General features: G+C 44.7%; 1 protein-coding gene across 7 annotated transcripts in view; it reads right to left on the bottom strand.

The window, feature by feature from the left end:
* NTRK3 (neurotrophic receptor tyrosine kinase 3) overlaps window positions 1-22,469 on the bottom strand; it is a 1,162,015-nt gene that overhangs the window by 116,856 nt on the left and 1,022,690 nt on the right. For all 7 annotated transcript variants that reach the window (XM_069766240.1, XM_069766242.1, XM_069766243.1 and 4 more), the window contains one exon: window positions 13,556-13,728. In XM_069766240.1, coding sequence (XP_069622341.1) covers window positions 13,556-13,728 — 173 coding nt within the window. The remainder of the gene's footprint in view (window positions 1-13,555; window positions 13,729-22,469) is intronic.

Below are 22,469 nucleotides of genomic sequence, written 5' to 3'. Positions count from 1 at the left end.
TATAACAATTGTGTCATTTTACTATACAGAAATCTGTTGCGTAGTGCATAAAAACAATGTTTACTCATAAAGAGAAAAAATACAAGAATGGGATCAACAATTAATGTTTATTGCAAGGGGGCTGTCCTGAAAACACCTTTTTTTCTTTTTTTGATTTATAAATCAGGCTTACTGTAAAATTAAATTAAAACCCAAAGAGCAATATTCGGAGTCCAAACCGAACACCTACTGTTCAGGCACAGAAACCTCCTGACGAAGCCACAGGCGTGGTGAAACGCGCGTCGAGGTGATCTATTGCGGGTCAGACACTTGGGCCATCATGACCGCAGGTAATATACACATATTGTTGCTCTAATGCCACAGAATGGATCTCTATGGTAATATAGGCTTATGGGTTTAGTGCAATACTAGCGGCAGAACCTTGTGTTGACAGGCGCTTTTGACACCATCTATTGGTATTTATTATAATAGACTGCCTGGGCACTATGATTAGAGCTTATATGTAGTATCCTGTGTGATTTCATAGGTCTATTGTTGCCACGGTGTACTGTTCCCGTTATGTCCCTATCTCTGCCGACATCAATTTACAGACGGTTCTCTCCGTCTGACATGTACTCTCTTTCCTGTTGATTATTATATTTAATGTATTTTGTACTGTTATTTTAACTAATAAATGATGTTTATATTGGAAACTTCACCTTCGAATGTTTCTCTATTGGTATATATTACTGTAAAATTAAATTAAAACCCAAAGAGCAATATTCGGAGTCCAAACAGAACACCTACTGTTCAGGCACAGAAACCGAACACAGACTTCACCAAGACACCAAGAAATCAATGTTACTGTTCAGGTGTGGCACCTCGAACACCGGATGTTTGTCACACTATCAAGTGCATGACAACGCGGCAAACACCGCTTATGATCTGCTGGTATCTGTGCGCTAAATAAATAATTAAAAAAAAAACCTGACGTAGCTTCCTCTGCGTTTTTGAAAACCAGCAAGGCAAAACTCACAGCTGAGGGCTGCAACCCTCAGCTTTCAGCTCTAACTAGGCGGGTTATCAATAGTAGAGGGGTCCCCACTCTGATTTTTTAAATTATTTAAATAAATAATTAAAAGAAATTTCGTGGAGATCCCCCATTTTTGACAACCCACCAAGCCAAAGCAGACAGCTGGGGGGCTGGTGTTCTCAGGCTTGTAAGGCGCCATGGACATTTGCCCTCCCCAGCCTAAAAATAGCAGCCAGCAATCATCAATTGTCCTATGATGCAAAAACTGAGTAAATACATTGTCAAATATAGAGAATGGTGTGCATGCTAAGTGCAATATAAGAATAATACTATATTACTTCCTTTTGTAAAAAATTATAGTCTTAAGCATTCATTATCTACCATAATCATTTTTTTTCTGAAAAATGAAGTCTACGTGTATGACAGGCTAGAGTCTTGGTAGTTCTATCAGTCAGCATAGAGTTTTAAACAATTGTCTTTGATACTAAATTTGTTACAAAATTCAGAATCTTCATTATTCCTATATGTCTCAGAAGAAACTTCACTACTGAAAGATTACTTATAACTAGAGTTGAGCGACCTTGACCTTTTTAGAGTCGAGCCGGGTTTCGCGAAACCCGACTATCTCAAAAGTCGGGTCGAGTGAAATCGGCCGATTATGGCGAAAAGTCGGGATCGACCGAAACACGAAACCCAATGCAAGTCAATGGGGCAGCATAGTCGGCAGTGAGTGGGGGCCAGGAAAACACCTAGAGTGCCCATTTTAATGTCAAAACCATCCATTCTTCTTAATGAAGCTTGTCAAGCGTAATTTACCTTATAATAATTGGAAGGCATTTGAAATTGGGGGTCATTTGGCTAAAGTTGTGTGGGGTAGGGCTGGTTCAAGTAATTAGTGGGCCCAGGAAATCTGGACCACGTCACGGCAGTGGAGCAGGGAGAGGTAAGTATTTCAACTTTGCAAGTGCTGTGATCCTGAGCAAGCAGGGGGGGCCCACTTGTTGGCATTGGCACTGGCACAGGGCCCCTCAAAGTACAGCGGTGTGTTTGCACGGCGGGGGCGCCTCCCACCGGCAGCAACACTTTTGCGTACTATGAGAGGCCCTGTGCCAGTGACGTCGCCAACTAGTATTCCTCCCCCCACCTGATGAAGGAACCTGCACTTTCATCTGCACCTTCCTCTTTGTCCCCGTGTAAGGTGGTATGGTATGCGGGAAGAGCAACCTGACTTTCAGCAGGGTCACAATGTTGTTGTGTAGCATGCACGGGGAATGTTGCGTTATGGGTCAATGTACCAGCAGACTCATCTATCACTGGCTGGGCAATGGGCACGATGAAGTGGAAACACAGATATAGGCCCAAAGAATAAAGTGGGCTAAATGCAGTTCAAAATTGGTAACACAGGAATAACCAGGGGGCATTGCAGTGGAGGACAACTGGAATGAGAGGCTGACACAGAGAGTAGGGCCAAATCAGTAAGTAGTCGAAATGCAGTTCAAAATTGGCAACCGTAGTAAACAGGCGGCACAGCTTTGTTCAGTGGAGGAGAACAGCAAGGAGTGGCAGACACCGATAGTAGGCCCCAACCCAACTAGTAGGCCAAATGCAGTCTAACATTAACAACTACTTAACGAGAGCCTGAAAATGGAATTTCAGGACAGGAAACCAGGAGAACAGCAAGGAGTGGCAGACACCGATAGTAGGCCCCAAACCAACTAGTACGCCAAATGCAGTTGTTCCATTTAACCACAATTTAATGAGAGCCTGAAGATAGAAGCTCAGGAAAGGCAACCTGGGGAACACCTTGGAGTGTAACACACCATCTCTCTCCACCCCATACCCATTTTGTAGGCCTAATGCAGTGTACTTTTCTACAACTACTAAACGAGAGTCGGAAGACCGAAGCAATGGCAAGGAAACCTGGGGAACACCTTGGAGTGTAACACACCATCTCTCTCCACCCCATACCCAATTTGTAGGCCTAATGCAGTGTAGTTTCCAAGAACTACTAAACGAGAGCCGGAAGATCGAAGCTCAGGAAAGGCAACCTGGGGAACACCTTGGAGTGTAACACACCCTCTCTCTACACCTCATACCCAATTTGAAGGCCTAATGCAGTGTAGTTTCCAAGAACTACTAAACGAGAGCCGGAAGATCGAAGCTCAGGAAAGGCAACCTGGGGAACACCTTGGAGTGTAACACACCCTCTCTCTACACCCCATACCCAATTTGAAGGCCTAATGCAGCGTAGTTTCCAACAACTACTAAACGAGAGCCGGAAGATCGAAGCTCAGGAAAGGCAACCTGGGGAACACCTTGGAGTGTAACAAACCCTCTCTCTACACCCCATACCCAATTTGTAGGCCTAATGCAGCGTAGTTTCCGACAACTACTAAACGAGAGCATGAAGATCGAAGCTCAGGAAAGGCAACCTGGGGAACACCTTGGAGTGTAACACACCCTCTCTCTACACCCCATACCCAATTTGAAGGCCTAATGCAGTGTAGTTTCCAAGAACTACTAAACGAGAGCCGGAAGATCGAAGCTCAGGAAAGGCAACCTGGGGAACACCTTGGAGTGGAACACACCATCTCTCTACACCCCATACCCAATTTGAAGGCCTAATGCAGCGTAGTTTCCAACAACTACTAAACGAGAGCCGGAAGATCGAAGCTCAGGAAAGGCAACCTGGGGAACACCTTGGAGTGTAACACAACGTCTCTCTACACCACGGAAGGGCTGATTCTTAGGAAGGAAGGCTGTTGGAAATAAGCATTGCGCGTCCGAGGGTGATTATATTCTTATTAGGTATATACTCACCCTCGGACACGCCCTGCTTCTTTATTTGGAATGAATGTTTATTTGCAATGTGGTGTTGACTTTCTCTATTATTTTGGTAATTAATGATTTTATTATTTTCATTGTTTTGCATCTTCTCGGCAATAATATAAAGAAGACGCGACAGGACAACACTCGGTGGATGCCATATCTGTGTTTTCAATTTAAAAAACCTTTCAGTTAAATACTTGCAGGATAAAGTAATTGTAGCTGGTGGCCATTTTTAGTACTGTACCAGATTTTAGTTGTGTGTTTGTTTTTAATGTTAAAATGTCTGCATTTGATATCTCACCAGTATTTTCTTTTTTATAAGCAAAATACTTTTTTTTTTATTTTATGATGTTGGTTCAAGGGGTACACGGGCAGCAGTAGACAGGTCAGTGTAGGCCTAGTGGAAGGAGGGACCGCAGACAGGCTTCGAAGCCCAAACATAATAAATTGGGCTGCCTGTAGGCAGTTTAAAATTGGTTCCAGGGGAACACGGGCAGCAGTAGACAGGTCAGTGGAGGCCTAGTGGAAGGAGGGACCGCAGACAGGCTTCGAAGCCCTAACATAATAAATTGGGCTGCCTGTAGGCAATTTAAAATTGGTTCCAGGGGAACACGGGCAGCAGTAGACAGGTAAGTGGAGGCCTAGTGGAAGGAGGGACCGCAGACAGGCTTCGAAGGCCTAACATAATAAAATGGGCTGGCTGTAGGCAATTTAAAATTGGTTCCAGGGGAACACGGGCAGCAGTAGACAGGTCAGTGGAGGCCTAGTGGAAGGAGGGACCGCAGACAGGCTTCGAAGGCCTAACATAATAAAATGGGCTGGCTGTAGGCAATTTAAAATTGGTTCCAGGGGAACACGGGCAGCAGTAGACAGGTAAGTGGAGGCCTAGTGGAAGGAGGGACCGCAGACAGGCTTCGAAGGCCTAACATAATAAATTGGGCTGCCTGTAGGCAATTTAAAATTGGTTCCAGGGGAACACGGGCAGCAGTAGACAGGTAAGTGGAGGCCTAGTGGAAGGAGGGACCGCAGACAGGCTTCGAAGGCCTAACGTAATAAAATGGGCTGGCTGTAGGCAATTTACAATTGGTTCCATGGGAACACGGGCAGCAGTAGACAGGTCAGTGGAGGCCTAGTGGAAGGAGTGACGGCAGACAGGCATCAAAGGCCTAACATCATAACATTGGGCTGTTGGCAATTTAAAATTGGTTCCAGGGGTACACGGGCAACAGTGGTCTGGTCAGTGGAAGTCTAGTGGAAGGAGTGACGGCAGACAGGCATCAAAGGCCTAACATAATAACATTTGGCTGTTGGCAATTTAAAATTGGTTCCAGGGGTACACGGGCAACAGTGGTCTGGTCAGTGGAAGTCTAGTGGAAGGAGTGACGGCAAACAGGCTAAGAAGGCCTAACATAACAAAATTGGGCTGGCTGTAGGCAAGTTTAAATTGGTTCCAGGGGAACACGGCCAGCAGTGGCCTGGTCAGTGTAGTAGTTGTAGAAAGAACGGACCGCAGACAGGCTTCGAAGGCCTAACATAACAAAAATGTCAAAACAATGGTATTGTCAGTGCCAGGCATTGAAGGATGTCAGCGCATAGACTAAACATTGGTGAAGCTGTGAGAGATAATTTTGCTAGTGGTAGAGCACTGTTTGAGCTGGGGGGGGGGAACTGTCTTGTGGCCGGCGGTACAGGCCCAGGGCCCCTCATATTACAATGATGTGTCTGACGTTGGGTGCGCACCACCACCGCCAGAGACACTTTATTGTACTATGAGGGACCCAGTGGCAGTGCCGTCGACCAAAAGCGGGCACACCCACCTCTTCAGACAAACAGCACTCTCACGGGTGCTGGCGCAAAGTGGCGATACCACGGCCCCGTGTGGGGAGTTTGGCCATTTTGTTAGGAGTAAACATGTCGTATGCTGGACAATCAGGTGCAGAAAATTACGAGATTGGAAAAGTCATTCAGAAGAGTCCACAGGCAAGACCTTTTCATAGGAAAGTTAGGTGTCAGCCGGGCAAGGTGGGGCAAAAGATTTCGAAATCCAGTTGTGGTTCATTTTAATGAAGGTTAGATCATCTACATTTTGGGTAGCCAGACGAGTCCTTTTTTCAGTTAGTATTGAACCTGCAGCACTGAATACTCTTTCTGATAGGACACTAGCTGCCGGGCAAGCAAGCTCCTGCAATGCATATTCTGCCAATTCTGGCCAGGTGTCTAATTTGGATGCCCAGTAATCAAATGGGAATGACGGTTGAGGGAGAACGTCGATAAGGGATGAAAAATAGTTTGTAACCATACTGGACAAATGTTGTCTCCTGTCACTTTGAATTGATGCTGCAGTACCTGTCCTGTCTGCGGTCATAGCAAAATCACTCCACAACCTGGTCAGAAAACCCCTCTGGCCAACGCCACTTCTGATTTCTGCCCCTCTAACACCTCTGGTCTGCTGGTCCCTGGAGCTCGTGTGAGAACGATCACGGGCGCTGTGTGCAGGGAATGCCAGAAGCAAACGGTCAACAAGAGTTGATTGTTTTGTTGCTAATATTAGTTCCAAGTTCTCATGTGGCATAATATTTTGCAATTTGCCTTTATAGCGAGGATCAAGGAGGCAGGCCAACCAGTAATCGTCATTGTTCATCATTTTTGTAATGCGTGTGTCCCTTTTGAGGATACGCAAGGCATAATCCGCCATGTGGGCCAAAGTTCCCGTTGTCAAATCTGCGGTTGTGCTTGGTTGAGGGGCAGTTGCAGGCAAATCTACGTCACTTGTGTCCCTCAAAAAACCAGAACCCGCCCTTGCCACGCCACCAATTTCCAATGACCCCGGGAAAGCTTCCTCATTAAAAATATACTCATCCCCATCATCCTCCTCATCCTCCACCTCCTCTTCGCCCGCTACCTCGTCCTGTACACTGCCCTGACCAGACAATGGCTGACTGTCATCAAGGCTTTCCTCTTCCTCTGGTGCAGACGCCTGATCCTTTATGTGCGTCAAACTTTGCATCAGCAGACACATTAGGGGGATGCTCATGCTTATTATGGCGTTGTCTGCACTAACCAGCCGTGTGCATTCCTCAAAACACTGAAGGACTTGACACATGTCTTGAATCTTCGACCACTGCACACCTGACAACTCCATGTCTGCCATCCTACTGCCTGCCCGTGTATGTGTATCCTCCCACAAAAACATAACAGCCCGCCTCTGTTCACACAGTCTCTGAAGCATGTGCAGTGTTGAGTTCCACCTTGTAACAACGTCTATGATTAGGCGATGCTGGGGAAGGTTCAAAGAACGCTGATAGGTCTGCATACGGCTGGAGTGTACAGGCGAACGGCGGATATGTGCGCAAAGTCCACGCACTTTGAGGAGCAGGTCGGATAACCCCGGATAACTTTTCAGGAAGCACTGCACCACCAGGTTTAAGGTGTGAGCCAGGCAAGGAATGTGTTTCAGTTGGGAAAGGGAGATGGCAGCCATGAAATTCCTTCCGTTATCACTCACTACCTTGCCTGCCTCAAGATCTACAGTGCCCAGCCACGACTGCGTTTCTTGCTGCAAGAACTCGGACAGAACTTCCGCGGTGTGTCTGTTGTCGCCCAAACACTTCATAGCCAATACAGCCTGCTGACGTTTGCCAGTAGCTGCCCCATAATGGGAGACCTGGTGTGCAACAGTGGCAGCTGCGGATGGAGTGGTTGTGCGACTGCGGTCTGTGGACGAGCTCTCGCTTCTGCAGGAGGACGAGGAGGAGGAGGAGGAGGAGGGGGTGCGAACGGCTACAGCCAACTGTTTCCTAGACCGTGGGCTAGGCAGAACTGTCCCAAACTTGCTGTCCCCTGTGGACCCTGAATCCACCACATTTACCCAGTGTGCCGTGATGGACACGTAACGTCCCTGGCCATGCCTACTGGTCCATGCATCTGTTGTCAGGTGCACCTTTGTGCTCACAGATTGCCTGAGTGCTTGGACGATGCGCTCTTTAACATGCTGGTGGAGGGCTGGGATGGCTTTTCTGGAAAAAAAGTGTCGACTGGGTAGCTCGTAGCGTGGTACAGCGTAGTCCATCAGGTCTTTGAAAGCTTCGCTTTCAACTAACCGGTAGGGCATCATCTCTAACGAGATTAGTCTAGCTATGTGGGCGTTCAAACCCTGTGTACGCGGATGCGAGGCTAAGTACTTCCTTTTTCTAACCATAGTCTCATGTAGGGTGAGCTGGACTGGAGAGCTGGAGATCGTGGAACTAGCGGGGGTGCCGGTGGACATGGCAGACTGAGAGACGGTGGGAGATGGTATTGTTGCCGCCGGTGCCCTAGATGCAGTGTTTCCTACTACGAAACTGGAGATTCCCTGACCCTGACTGCTTTGGCCTGGCAAAGAAACCTGCACAGATACTGCAGGTGGTGCAGAAAATGGTGGCCCTACACTGCCGGAAGGGATGTTGCGTTGATGAGTAGCTTCATTGGCCGAGGGTGCTACAACCTTAAGGGACGTTTGGTAGTTAGTCCAAGTTTGCAAATGCATGGTGGTTAAATGTCTATGCATGCAACTTGTATTGAGACTTTTCAGATTCTGCCCTCTGCTTAAGGTAGTTGAACATTTTTGACAGATTACTTTGTGTTGATCAATTGGATGTTGTTTAAAAAAATGCCAGACTGCACTCTTTCTAGCATCGGATACCTTTTCAGGCATTGCAGACTGAGCTTTAACCGGATGGCCAAGCTGTCCTCCAACAGGTTTTGACTTTGCCACGCGTTTTGGCCAAGATACGGGCCCGGCAGATGGAACCTGTTGCGATGTTGATGCCTGCTGCGGCCCCTCCTCCTCCGCTTCAGAACTGCTGCCGCCTGCACCCTGTTCCCCCAATGGCTGCCAATCGGGGTCAAGAACTGGGTCATCTATTACCTCTTCTTGTAGCTCGTGTGCAACTTCGTCTGTGTCACCGTGTCGGTCGGTGGTATAGCGTTCGTGATGGGGCAACATAGTCTCATCAGGGTCTGATTCTTGATGAGCACCCTGCGAGGGCAATGTTGTGGTCTGAGTCAAAGGACCAGCATAGTAGTCTGGCTGTGGCTGTGCATCAGTGCACTCCATGTCAGATTCAACTTGTAATGGGCATGGACTGTTAACTGCTTCACTTTCTAAGCCAGGGACGGTATGTGTAAAGAGCTCCATGGAGTAACCCGTTGTGTCGCCTGCTGCATTCTTCTCTGTTGTTGTTTTTGCTGAAGAGGACAAGGAAGCGACTTGTCCCTGACCGTGAACATCCACTAACGACGCGCTGCTTTTACTTTTACCAGTTTCACGAGAGGAGGCAAAAGAGCTAGAGGCTGAATCAGCAAGATAAGCCAAAACTTGCTCTTGATGCTCCGGCTTTAAAAGCGGTTTTCCTACTCCCAGAAAAGGGAGGGTTCGAGGCCTTGTGTAGCCAGACGACGAACCTGGCTCCACAGCTCCAGACTTAGGTGCAATATTTTTTTTCCCACGACCACCTGATGCTCCACCACTACCACTACCCTCATTACCAGCTGACAATGAACGCCCCCGGCCACGACCTCTTCCACCAGACTTCCTCATTGTTTTAAAAACGTTACCAAATGAACGGTATTTGTTGCTGTCACACAACTTACACGGTGAGCTATAACTTCAGTATGATTTAGCTACCCCTTTACAGGTGGGTGAGACCACAACGAAAATCAGCCACAATGTTACACACTCTGTTGTTGTTGGCAACAAATGAGATGGCACACACGCAGGACTGTCACTGAAGCGCAAATGTAAATATTTATCTCCCACTGATTTGTGTTTCTTTTTTTAAAAGGGAGACTTCAGAAAAAAAAAAATTTAAAAAAAATTATTTTTTACAGAAGAATTTATAAAACAAATAAAATGAAATGATTGTTTCAGGGAGAATTTAGGAAAAAAAAAAGGCTTTGTAGGGCCCACTGAGTGAAAGAGGACGCACACAGGAGTCAGGAGTGGCACACAAGCCCAGAGGCCAATATTAATCTCCCACCGATTGATTTAGTTATTTTTTTTGGTAGATTTTGGAACCCAAATCAAGCAAAAAAATTAATAGGCTTTCTATGGCCCACAATTGGGGAGAGAGAGAGAGATGGCACACCCAGGAGTCAAGACTGGCACACAAGCAGAAGGGGCAATATGAATCTCCCACAGATTTTTTTTTTTTTTTTTTTTTCAGGGAGACTTTAGAGAAAAAAAAATACAAAAAAAATGATTTTTTTTCAGGAATAATTTAGAAACCAAAGAAAATAAAATGATTGTTTCAGGGAGAATTTAGAAAACAAATAAAACAAAAAATAGGCTTTCTAGGGCCCACTGAGTGACAGATGACGCACACAGGAGTCAGGAGTGGCACACAAGCCCAGAGGCCAATATTAATCTCCCACTGATTGATTTAGTTATTTTTTTTGGTAGATTTTGGAACCCAAATCAAGCAAAAAAATTAATAGGCTTTCTATGGCCCACAATTGGGGAGAGAGAGAGAGATGGCACACCCAGGAGTCAAGACTGGCACACAAGCAGAAGGGGCAATATGAATCTCCCACAGATTTTTTTTTTTTTTTTTTTTTCAGGGAGACTTGAGAGAAAAAAAAATACAAAAAAAATGATTTTTTTCAGGAATAATTTAGAAACCAAAGAAAATAAAATGATTTTTTCAGGGAGAATTTAGAAAACAAATAAAACAAAAAATAGGCTTTCTAGGGCCCACTGAGTGACAGATGACGCACACAGGAGTCAGGAGTGGCAGACAAGCCCAGAGGCCAATATTTATCTCCCACTGATTGATTTAGTGATTATTTTTGGTAGATTTTGGAACCCAAATCAAGCAAAAAAATTTATAGGCTTTCTATGGCCCACAATTGGGGAGAGAGAGAGAGATGGCACACCCAGGAGTCAAGACTGGCACACAAGCAGAAGGGGCAATATGAATCTCCCACAGATTTTTATTTTTTTTTTTTTCAGGGAGACTTTAGAGAAAAAAAATTACAAAAAAAATGATTTTTTTCAGGAATAATTTAGAAACCAAAGAAAATAAAATGATTTTTTCAGGGAGAATTTAGAAAACAAATAAAACAAAAAATAGGCTTTCTAGGGCCCACTGAGTGACAGATGACGCTCACAGGAGTCAGGAGTGGCACACAAGCCCAGAGGCCAATATTAATCTCCCACTGATTGATTTAGTGATTTTTTTTGGTAGATTTTGGAACCCAAATCAAGCAAAAAAATTAATAGGCTTTCTATGGCCCACTATTTGTGAGAGAGATGGCACGCTCAGGACTGGCACACAAGCCCAGAGGCCAATATTAATCTCCCATTTTTTTTTTTTTCCAGGGAAAATTTATAAACCCAATAAAAAAAATATTAATAAATAGGCTTTCTATGGCCCACTATCTGAGAGAGAGAGATGGCACGCTTAGGACTGGCACACAAGCCCAAAGGCCAATATTAATCTCCCACTGATTGATTGATTGATTGATTTTTTCAGGTAGAATTATGAACCCAAATCAACCAAAAAAATAAATAGGCTTTCTATGGCCCACTATTTGTGAGAGAGATGGCACGCTCAGGACTGGCACACAAGCCCAGAGGCCAATATTAATCTCCCACTTTTTTTTTTTTTCCAGGGAAAATTTATAAACCCAATAAAATAATAAAAAAATAGGCTTTCTATGGCCCACTATCTGAGAGAGAGAGAGATGGCACGCTTAGGACTGGCACACAAGCCCAAAGGCCAATATTAATCTCCCACTGATTGATTTATTGATTTTTTCAGGTAGAATTTAGAACCCAAATCAAGCAAAAAAATTAATAGGCTTTCTATGGCCCACTGAGTGAGAGATGGCACACACAGGAGTAAGGAGTGGCACACAAGCCCTGAGGCCAATATTTTTCTCCCACTGATTGATGTTGTGATTTTTTCTGGTAGATTTTGGAACCCAAATCAAGCAAAAAAATAAATAGGCTTTCTATGGCCCACTGAGTGAGAGATGACACAGACAGAGATGGCACTCTAGCAGAAATGTCAATCTTAATCTCCCACAAAAAAAAAAAAAAAGAAAAAGGAACTGTCCTTCAATTACTATCTCCCTGCAGTAATCTCAGCCAGGTATGGCAGGCAGCAATAAGGAGTGGACTGATGCACAAATTAAATAAAAAGTGTGGACAAACAAACAAGATAGCTGTGCAGAAAGGAAGGAACAAGAGGATTTGTGCTTTGAAAAAAGCAGTTGGATTGCACAGCGGCGTACACACAGCAATGCAGCTATCAGGGAGCCTTCTAGGGCAGCCCAATGAGCTACAGCGCTGAGGAAAAAAAAAAAAAAAGGAGCTTCCACTGTCCCTGCACACCGAAGGTGGTGTTGGGCAGTGGAAATCGCTACAGCACAAGCGGTTTGGTGGTTAATGGACCCTGCCTAACGCTATCCCTGCTTCTGACGAAGCGGCAGCAACCTCTCCCTAAGCTCAGATCAGCAGCAGTAACATGGCGGTCGGCGGGAACTCCCCTTTATAGCCCCTGTGACGCCGCAGACAGCAAGCCAATCACTGCAATGCCCTTCTCTAAGATGGTGGGGACCAGGACCTATGTCATCACGCTGCCCACACTCTGCGTTTACCTTCATTGGCTGAGAAATGGCGCTTTTCGCGTCATTGAAACGCGACTTTGGCGCGAAAGTCGCGTACCGCATGGCCGACCACGCACAGGGGTCGGATCGGGTTTCATGAAACTCGACTTCGCCAAAAGTCGGCGACTTTTGAAAATGTTCGACCCGTTTCGCTCAACCCTACTTATAACGTATAAATGCTTTTTATGTAGAACTTAAACTAAGTAAATAGTTATAGGATATTTAAAATAATTTGCAAATAATATGTTATTATAAAAAAAATCTATATTTTCTAGAGGTCTGTTTACATGAAGCAACTGGCGGCACTAAATTAATATATTTATACAACATTTGTATTTTATGCATTTAAAAACCTGTGTACCAAGGCAGACCACAGGAAATAATGCCCCCTGAGCAATCAGTAATAGATCTACAATAGATCATTCATTGCCAATCTTCTTCGCAGCACAAGCCCTGTTTACACAAGAGATCATTTCACCCAATGAATGAATGTTTTGCTCTTTCATCAAGTGATCAGCAGCCTGTTTACACTGAGAAATTATCATGGATGAGCGTTCTCAAGTACAGTCCTTCAGTGTCAATGCACTTTAAAACTATACACATACATATCAGATCAGTAAAAATGTCTCATGTAAAATTTCTAAAATCCCATTTAATAAAATATAAAATCTGCAAGAAAAGTACAAAAGCTTGAAATACTTTGTAATAAAGAGCTATGTATTTCAAGCTTTGTATCAAATTGATGCCTACATTGTATCCGTCAACCATGTGTCTAAGGTGACGAATTATGGTATCTGAAATCTGTACCGACGGGCAATGGTTCATCAGATAATGTATGCTGCTCTGCAGTTCGTTCTTGCCATGAACTACATGGGAAATATTTCTCTTTTACTTTTCTAACATTTTTCAATATTTTAGACTTTAATTTAAATCCTCAAAACCTAACACTTAGAGACTATTTCATGACTTTGACTTTAAGAATTTGTTCTTCAGATCTCGTACACAACCATATAAATTTGTGTTTGATTATATTAATTCTGTATTCCACATCCGAAAAGTACTTACCTTAAGAACTTGTTTAGATCTCCATGTTTCATATATTCAAATACCATGATAAGTGGATCGCCATCACCACACACACCATAAAACTTCACAATATGGTCATGCTGTAGGTTGGTAAGGAGTTCTGCTTCTCTTTGGAAGTCTTTACGTGCTGCCAATGTAGGGTCTTTCAAAGCCTATAAATACATAGATGAAAGACAAAAGTCCATTAATTGTTATGAATTTCAACTTTGTACATTGATGACCCATATTAATTACCTAAATTAAGAGTTACTTTTGGAAATCTGTTGAGCTCAAGATCTTCATCCTATATTATTATCTGAATGGTTTACAGATGTAGCATTTTAAAGCTGAATGTTACAATATGAGAAATGTACATCACAGAATATCAAGATGCAAAAATTTAACACGTAAAGAGGTTGTCCAAGTTATAGTTTTCTGCATCATGAAATATCTCTGCACTTGACAAGTTAGAAAATGCTACACTTAAATATTGTATGACACATGAGGAGATAAATTCCTCAAGATGGCTTCAAGTTAAAAATTTTTGAGTGGAACATCAGATCTCTACAGAAAATGTTTAATGGTTGCTGGGGGACAAGCACTTATATAGCCATACCACTACTATATGCTGATAGGTTTCCTCTAAAAGAGTTAAATGTGGAAGTATGGGGAAGAAAAGGCAGCTAACCAGAAACCGATGCATCAGTTTTCCATGGCAGAGTCATCGTACGTAGCAGCCTAAGCCAGGGCTGCGGGGAAGCATACTTGAAGAAAATTATCCTCTAGTGATGAACACGTGAGTAAATATAAAACTTCACATTTATTAGGACTAGATTAGGATACCGAATAGTGAAAATTTCAAACCATTTGGGACACCTGATCAACCTAAGAGGATCCTTTTCTTCAAGTATGCGTTCAAGGAGTAATCAAACTTGGACAAACCCTTCTGAGAATGCATTGGTTATCAGCTAATTACAATGAACTATAAATTCCAAGGTCACAAAATATACTGTATGTGAAAACTACCAAGCATCTCAAACACTCTTTATGGCATTTCTTTTTTTGTATTAGGAAATAATTAATGATGATTGACGATGCTCATTATTCGAGTTTGCCTATGGTGCTCAGGTATGCACTAAGTATCATGGGTGTTTGAGTGACATGTTTGAGTCGGCGCAGCCACATGTTTTGAGGCTGTTAGACAGCCAGAAACATGTGGATTGGCCGAGTTTGTCAAGGAATCCCTGCACGTCTTGTGACTGTCTAACAACCATGAAACATGTAGCCATGGGAACTCGAACATGTCACTGGAGCATCCGTGATATTCGGTGCATCTCCGAGCACCCTAGGCAAACTCGAGTAACGAGCACTCGCGCTCATAACAATATATAATTGTTAATGGAATTTTTAGAGGTAATGTTACTTTATAAATGGATTTTCCAGGTTTATATAGAGGTATATGAAGAAAAATAGCGGTAAAGCACCATATGTTCAGCCTGGTAATTTATAATAAAATGGAAAAGAAGCTGAAAAATACCAAAAACCAAACTGCTTCTCTAGTTTAATTATAAACTAACATCTGTACAGTGTTTTTAGGCTAAAAACAATTAGAAAAAATGTGAAAAAAATTATTGTGGCAGATTAATATTATTATTTCAGGTCTTCTCTGATCTTGCTATATTCACTTTGATGAGACTATCAATCTTTTGGGAGACTTGATCACATTATTATTGTGTGTACCCCTGAGGGAATCCCTTTTTTGCCTATTATGCAATTGGTCATCTTGTTTTATTATTTGAACAGTTCAGAAGATACGATTGGCTCTTTATGTGCATAAGGTAATTTTGGAATAACACCTGAATTGTATCCTGATTAAAAATAGTAACTCATGGAATTTATTTGCAAGTGACAGCAAAGAGAAATAGAGCAAAAATGTCAAGAACAACATCATAGACTTTATGTATAAAAAATTCATTTATTGAGAGGATCACATACAAAAATATTTAAATACAAATATTACATACAAAAATGGATTTTGACCAGAGGAAATCTGCAGATAAGCAGGACTGAGATAGAACAATATAATACAATATATCCCAGGGAAGCCAATCAATAATACTTAAACTATTAAGGCGGTCTATTGGCTTTAGCCATCACATACACACATAGTGACTTAATAAGTCCTAAACCAAATCAGACCAAAAGTAGATTTTAGAGAAATGTTTACCCATTATGTGTCAAGGGAATGTCCCTACCTCGCCCCGCAGCCCCTGACAAGTGTTTCGCATTTTAGCTTTTTCAAATGTGGTTAATAACACACCAGTCTCTTTGATTTATATATCCGGTGAACCAGAAGTACGGCCAGTAAACGGCGCATGCGCGCCGGCACCTAGAGCACGCCATCACTGCAGCCGTCAAAGAGGGGCGCACATGTGGGCGGAAGTCCACTGCATGACATCAAGTGACATGCGCACTCCTTATCCCTTGATAGCTGCAGCGAAGACAGCCCTCAAGGGAGAACAGCGCACGCGTGCCAGGGCGGCAGCCGTTTTAAAGAAGACCAGCAGTGTGGCCATACCTAACAGAGCACAGTTATAGGACAAAAACACTTAAACCGCATCATTTGAACCCCGTGAAAGATTATATGTATATATGTGAGTAATGTTAATATCTAACAACATAGTAAAAAACAATTTAAAAATTAAAATATCAATGAATAAACTTAAAGTGACAAAAGTGCAATTAATTTATCCTCTTATCCCCTCTCTGAAACACAATCTGAATTATTAAAACTTGGTCTTAATTTTGCTCCCTCTAATCGTTTTGATTTTTACAGCGTTAAAGGACACATTTATTTTTCCGTAAATTAATTCTTAAGAAATTACGTGGTCAAAAAGGAAAGGAGAAAGAATTGGATCTTTTCAGTGATGTGGAAAGAGTGGCCCTGACTAGGGTTGAGCGACCTTGACCTTTTTAGAGTCGAGTCGTGTTTCGCGAAACCCGACTATCTTAGAAGTCGAGTCGAGTGGAATCGGCCGATTATCGCGAAAAGTCGGGTATCGCCCGAAACACGAAACCCAATGCAAGTCAATGGGGGAGCATAGTCGGCAGTAAGTGGAGGCCAGGAAAACACCTACACTGCCCATTTTAATGGCAAAAACATCCATTCTTGTTACAGAAGCTTGTCAATCGTAATTTAGCTTATAATAATTGGAAGGCATTTGAAATTGGGGGTCATTTGGCTAAAGTTGTGGGGGGTAGGGCTGGTTCAAGTAATTAGTGGGCCCAGGAAATCTGGAACACGTCAAGGCAGTGGAGCAGGGAGAGGTAAGTATTTAAACTTTGCAAGTGCTGTGATCCTGAGCAAGCAGGGGGGGCCCACTAGTTGGCATTGGCACTGGCACAGGGCCCCTCAAAGTACAGCGGTGTGTTTGCACGGCGGGGGCGCCTCCCACCGGCAGCAACACTTTTGCGTACTATGAGAGGCCCTGTGCCAGTGACGTCGCCAACTAGTATTCCTCCCCTCACCTGATGAAGGAACCTGCACTTTCATCTGCACCTTCCTCTTTGTCCCCGTGTAAGGTGGTATGGTATGCGGGAAGAGGAACCTTACTTTCAGCAGGGTCACAATCTTGCTGTGTAGCATGCACGTGGAATTTTGCGTTATGGGTCAATGTACGAGCAGACTCATCTATCACTGGCTGGGCAATGGGCAGGATGAGGAGGAAACACAGATATAGGCCCAAAGAATAAAGTTTGCTAAATGCAGTTCAAAATTGGTAACACAGGACTAACCAGGGGGCATTGCAGTGGAGGACAACTGGAATGAGAGGCTGATACAGAGAGTAGGCCCAAATCAGTAAGTAGTCGAAATGCAGTTCAAAATTGGCAACCATAGTAAACAGGCGGCACAGCTTTGTTCAGTGGAGGAGAACAGCAAGGAGTGGCAGACACCGATAGTAGGCCCCAACCCAACTAGCAGGCCAAATGCATTCTAACATTAACAACTACTTAACGAGAGCCTGAAAATGGAATTTCAGGACAGGAAACCAGGAGAACAGCAAGGAGCGGCAGACACTGTTAGTAGGCCCCAAACCAACTAGTACACCAAATGCAGTTGTTCCATTTAACCACTATTTAACAAGAGCCTGAAGATAGAAGCTCAGGAAAGGCAACCTGGAGAACACCTTGGAGTGGAACACACCGTCTCTACACCCCATACCCAATTTGTAGGCCTAATGCAGTGTAGTTTCCAACAACTACTAAACGAGAGCCTGAAGATCGAAGCAATGGAGAGGAAACCTGAGGAACACCTTGGAGTGCAACACACCATCTCTCTACACCCCATACCCAATTTGTAGGCCTAATGCAGCGTAGTTTCCAACAACAACTAAACGAGAGCATTAAGATCGAAGCAATGGCGAGGAAACCTGGGGAACACCTTGGAGTGGAACACACCATCTCTCTACACCCAATACCCATTTTGTAGGCCTAATGCAGTGTAGTTTCCAACAACTACTAAACGAGAGCCTGAAGATAGAAGCTCAGGAAAGGCAACCTGGAGAACACTTTGGAGTGGAACACACCGTCTCTACACCCCATACCCAATTTGTAGGCCTAATGCAGTGTAGTTTCCAACAACTACTAAACGAGAGCATTAAGGTCGAAGCAATGGCGAGGTAACCTGGGGAACACCTTGGAGTGGAACACACCATCTCTCTACACCCCATACCCATTTTGTAGGCCAAATGCAGTGTAGTTTTCTACAACTACTAAATGAGAGTCGGAAGACCGAAGCAATGTGGACGAAACCTGGGGAACACCTTGGAGTGTAACACACCATCTCTCTACACCCCATACCCAATTTGTAGGCCTAATGCAGTGTAGTTTCCAACAACTACTAAACGAGAGTCGGAAGACCGAAGCAATGTGGACGAAACCTGGGGAACACCTTGGAGTGTAACACACCATCTCTCTACACCCCATACCCAATTTGTAGGCCTAATGCAGTGTAGTTTCCAACAACTACTAAACGAGAGCATTAAGATCGAAGCAATGGCGAGGAAACCTGGGGAACACCTTGGAGTGGAACACACCATCTCTCTACACCCCATACCCATTTTGTAGGCCTAATGCAGTGTAGTTTCCAACAACTACTAAACGAGAGCCTGAAGATAGAAGCTCAGGAAAGGCAACCTGGAGAACACCTTGGAGTGGAACACACCGTCTCTACACCCCATACCCAATTTGTAGGCCTAATGCAGTGTAGTTTCCAACAACTACTAAACGAGAGCAGTAAGATCGAAGCAATGGCGAGGAAACCTGGGGAACACCTTGGAGTGGAACACACCATCTCTCTACACCCCATACCCATTTTGTAGGCCTAATGCAGTGTAGTTTTCTACAACTACTAAACGAGAGTCGGAAGACCGAAGCAATGTGGACGAAACCTGGGGAACACCTTGGAGTGTAACACACCATCTCTCTATACCCCATACCCAATTTGTAGGCCTAATGCAGTGTAGTTTCCAACAACTACTAAACGAGAGCCTGAAGATAGAAGCTCAGGAAAGGCAACCTGGAGAACACCTTGGAGTGGAACACACCATCTCTCTACACCCCATACCCATTTTGTAGGCCTAATGCAGTGTAGTTTTCTACAACTACTAAACGAGAGTCGGAAGACCGAAGCAATGTGGACGAAACCTGGGGAACACCTTGGAGTGTAACACACCATCTCTCTACACCCCATACCTAATTTGTAGGTCTAATGCAGTGTAGTTTCCAACAACTACTAAACGAGAGCCTGAAGATAGAAGCTCAGGAAAGGCAACCTGGAGAACACCTTGGAGTGGAACACACCGTCTCTACACCCCATACCCAATTTGTAGGCCTAATGCAGTGTAGTTTTCACCAACTACTAAACGAGAGTAGGAAGATCGAAGCAATGTGGACGAAACCTGGGGCACACCTTGGGGCGGCAGACACCGTTAGTAGGCCCTACCAAAGTTGTAGCCCCAATGCAGTTTTAAAATTCCTAGAGGCTGAAAACAAGACTATTGACGCTCAGCATTTTTCAAAGGAACACTGCTGTATTGAGTGGCGCAGACAGACACAGGTAGTAGGCCTTAAACCAAAAATGTGGCTCACTGCAGTTTAAAAAAGGTTACAGGGGTACACAGGCAGCATTGCTCTGGGCAGTGGAGGACAATTTCAATAGTGGACCGCAGACAGACTTTGTACGCCTACTATTAAAAAAAGGATGCTCTATGCAATTAAAAATAGTTTCCAGGGGTCCACGGGCAGCAGTGGTGTGGTCAGTGTAGTAGTAGTTGAAAGAACGGGCCGCAGACAGGCTTCGAAAGCCTAACATAATAAAATGGGCTGGCTGTAGGCAATTTAAAATTGGTTCCAGGGGTAGACGGGCAGCAGTAGACAGGTCATTGGAGGCCTAGTGGAAGGAGGGACCGCAGACAGGCTTCGAAGGCCTAACATAATAAAATAGGACAGGCTGTAGGCACTTTATAATTGGTTCCAGGGGTACACGGGCAGCAGTAAACAGCTCAGTGGAGGCCTAGTGGAAGGAGGGACCGCAGACAGGCTTTGAAGGCCTAACATAATAAAATGGGCTGGCTGTAGGCAATTTAAAATTGGTTCCAGGGGTAGACGGGCAGCAGTAGACAGGTCATTGGAGGCCTAGTGGAAGGAGGGACCGCAGACAGGCTTCGAAGGCCTAACATAATAAAATAGGACAGGCTGTATGCACTTTATAATTGGTTCCAGGGGTACACGGGCAGCAGTAGACAGGTCAGTGGAGGCCTAGTGGAAGGAGGGACCACAGACAGGTTACGAAGGCCTAACATAATAAAATAGGACAGGCTGTAGGCACTTTATAATTGGTTCCAGGGTTACACGGGCAGCAGTAAACAGCACAGTGGAGGCCTAGTGGAAGGAGGGACCGCAGACAGGCTTCGAAGGCCTAACATAATAAAATGGGCTGGCTGTAGGCAATTTAAAATTGGTTCCAGGGGTAGACGGGCAGCAGTAGACAGGTCATTGGAGGCCTAGTGGAAGGAGGGACCGCAGACAGGCTTCGAAGGCCTAACATAATAAAATAGGACAGGCTGTAGGCACTTTATAATTGGTTCCAGGGGTACACGGGCAGCAGTAGACAGGTCAGTGGAGGCCTAGTGGAAGGAGGGACCACAGACAGGTTTCGAAGGCCTAACATCATAAAATAGGACAGGCTGTAGGCACTTTATAATTGGTACCAGGGGTACACGGGCAGCAGTAAACAGCTCAGTGGAGGCCTAGTGGAAGGAGGGACCGCAGACAGGCTTCGAAGGCCTAACATAATAAAATGGGCTGGCTGTAGGCAATTTAAAATTGGTTCCAGGGGTACACGGGCAGCAGTAGACAGCTCAGTGGAGGCCTAGTGGAAGGAGGGACCGCAGACAGGCTTCGAAGGCCTAACATAATACAATGGGCTGGCTGTAGGCAATTTAAAATTGGTTCCAGGAGTACACGGGCAGCAGTAGCCAGGTCAGTGTAGTAGTAGTTGAAAGAACGGGCCGCAGACAGGCTTCGAAGGCCTAACATAAAAAAATATAGGGCTGTAGGCACTTTTAAATAGGTTCCAGGGCTACACAGGCAGCAGTAGACTGGTCAGTGTAGTAGTAGTAGAAAGAACGGGCCGCAGACAGGCTTCGAAGGCCTAACATAATAAAATGGGCTGGCTGTAGGCAATTTAAAATTGGTTCCAGGGGTAGACGGGCAGCAGTAGACAGGTCATTGGAGGCCTAGTGGAAGGAGGGACCGCAGACAGGCTTCGAAGGCCTAACATAATAAAATAGGACAGGCTGTAGGCACTTTATAATTGGTTCCAGGGGTACACGGGCAGCAGTAGACAGGTCAGTGGAGGCCTAGTGGAAGGAGGGACCACAGACAGGTTTCGAAGGCCTAACATAATAAAATAGGACAGGCTGTAGGCACTTTATAATTGGTTCCAGGGGTACACGGGCAGCAGTAAACAGCTTAGTGGAGGCCTAGTGGAAGGAGGGACCGCAGACAGGCTTCGAAGGCCTAACATAATAAAATGGGCTGGCTGTAGGCAATTTAAAATTGGTTCCAGGGGTACACGGGCAGCAGTAGACAGCTCAGTGGAGGCCTAGTGGAAGGAGGGACCGCAGACAGGCTTCGAAGGCCTAACATAATACAATGGGCTGGCTGTAGGCAATTTAAAATTGGTTCCAGGAGTACACGGGCAGCAGTAGCCAGGTCAGTGTAGTAGTAGTTGAAAGAACGGGCCGCAGACAGGCTTCGAAGGCCTAACATAAAAAAATATAGTGCTGTAGGCACTTTTAAATAGGTTCCAGGGGTACACAGGCAGCAGTAGACTGGTCAGTGTAGTAGTAGTAGAAAGAACGGGCCGCAGACAGGCTTTGAAGGCCTAACATAATAAAATGGGCTGGCTATAGGCAATTTAAAATTGGTTCCAGGGGTACACGGGCAGCAGTAGACAGCTCAGTGGAGGCCTAGTGGAAGGAGGGACCGCAGACAGGCTTCGAAGGCCTAACATAAAAAAATATTGGACTGTAGGCACTTAATTTCTTAAACATTGGTTCCAGGGGTACACGGGCAGCAGTAGACTGGTCAGTGTAGTAGTAGTAGAAAGAACGGGCCGCAGACAGGCTTCAAAGGCCAAACATAATAAAATGGGCTGGCTGTAGGCAATTTAAAATTGGTTCCAGGGGTAGACGGGCAGCAGTGGTCTGGTCAGCGGAGGCCGATTGTAATGAGTGTCTGCCAGTTAGTAGTCCAAAACAATAAATAAATGTGAATGTCTCGCATTAAAACAAAACGAAAACACTGAAGGGTGCAATCATTAGGTTCAGGGGTGGGATCCTCTGCGTAG

The sequence above is a fragment of the Ranitomeya imitator genome, chromosome 4 (genome assembly GCF_032444005.1).
Source record: "Ranitomeya imitator isolate aRanImi1 chromosome 4, aRanImi1.pri, whole genome shotgun sequence".
NCBI lineage: Eukaryota > Metazoa > Chordata > Amphibia > Anura > Dendrobatidae > Ranitomeya > Ranitomeya imitator.
The sequence above is the reverse complement of the archived record's forward strand: the minus strand, read 5'-3'. Positions and strand labels throughout refer to the sequence as shown.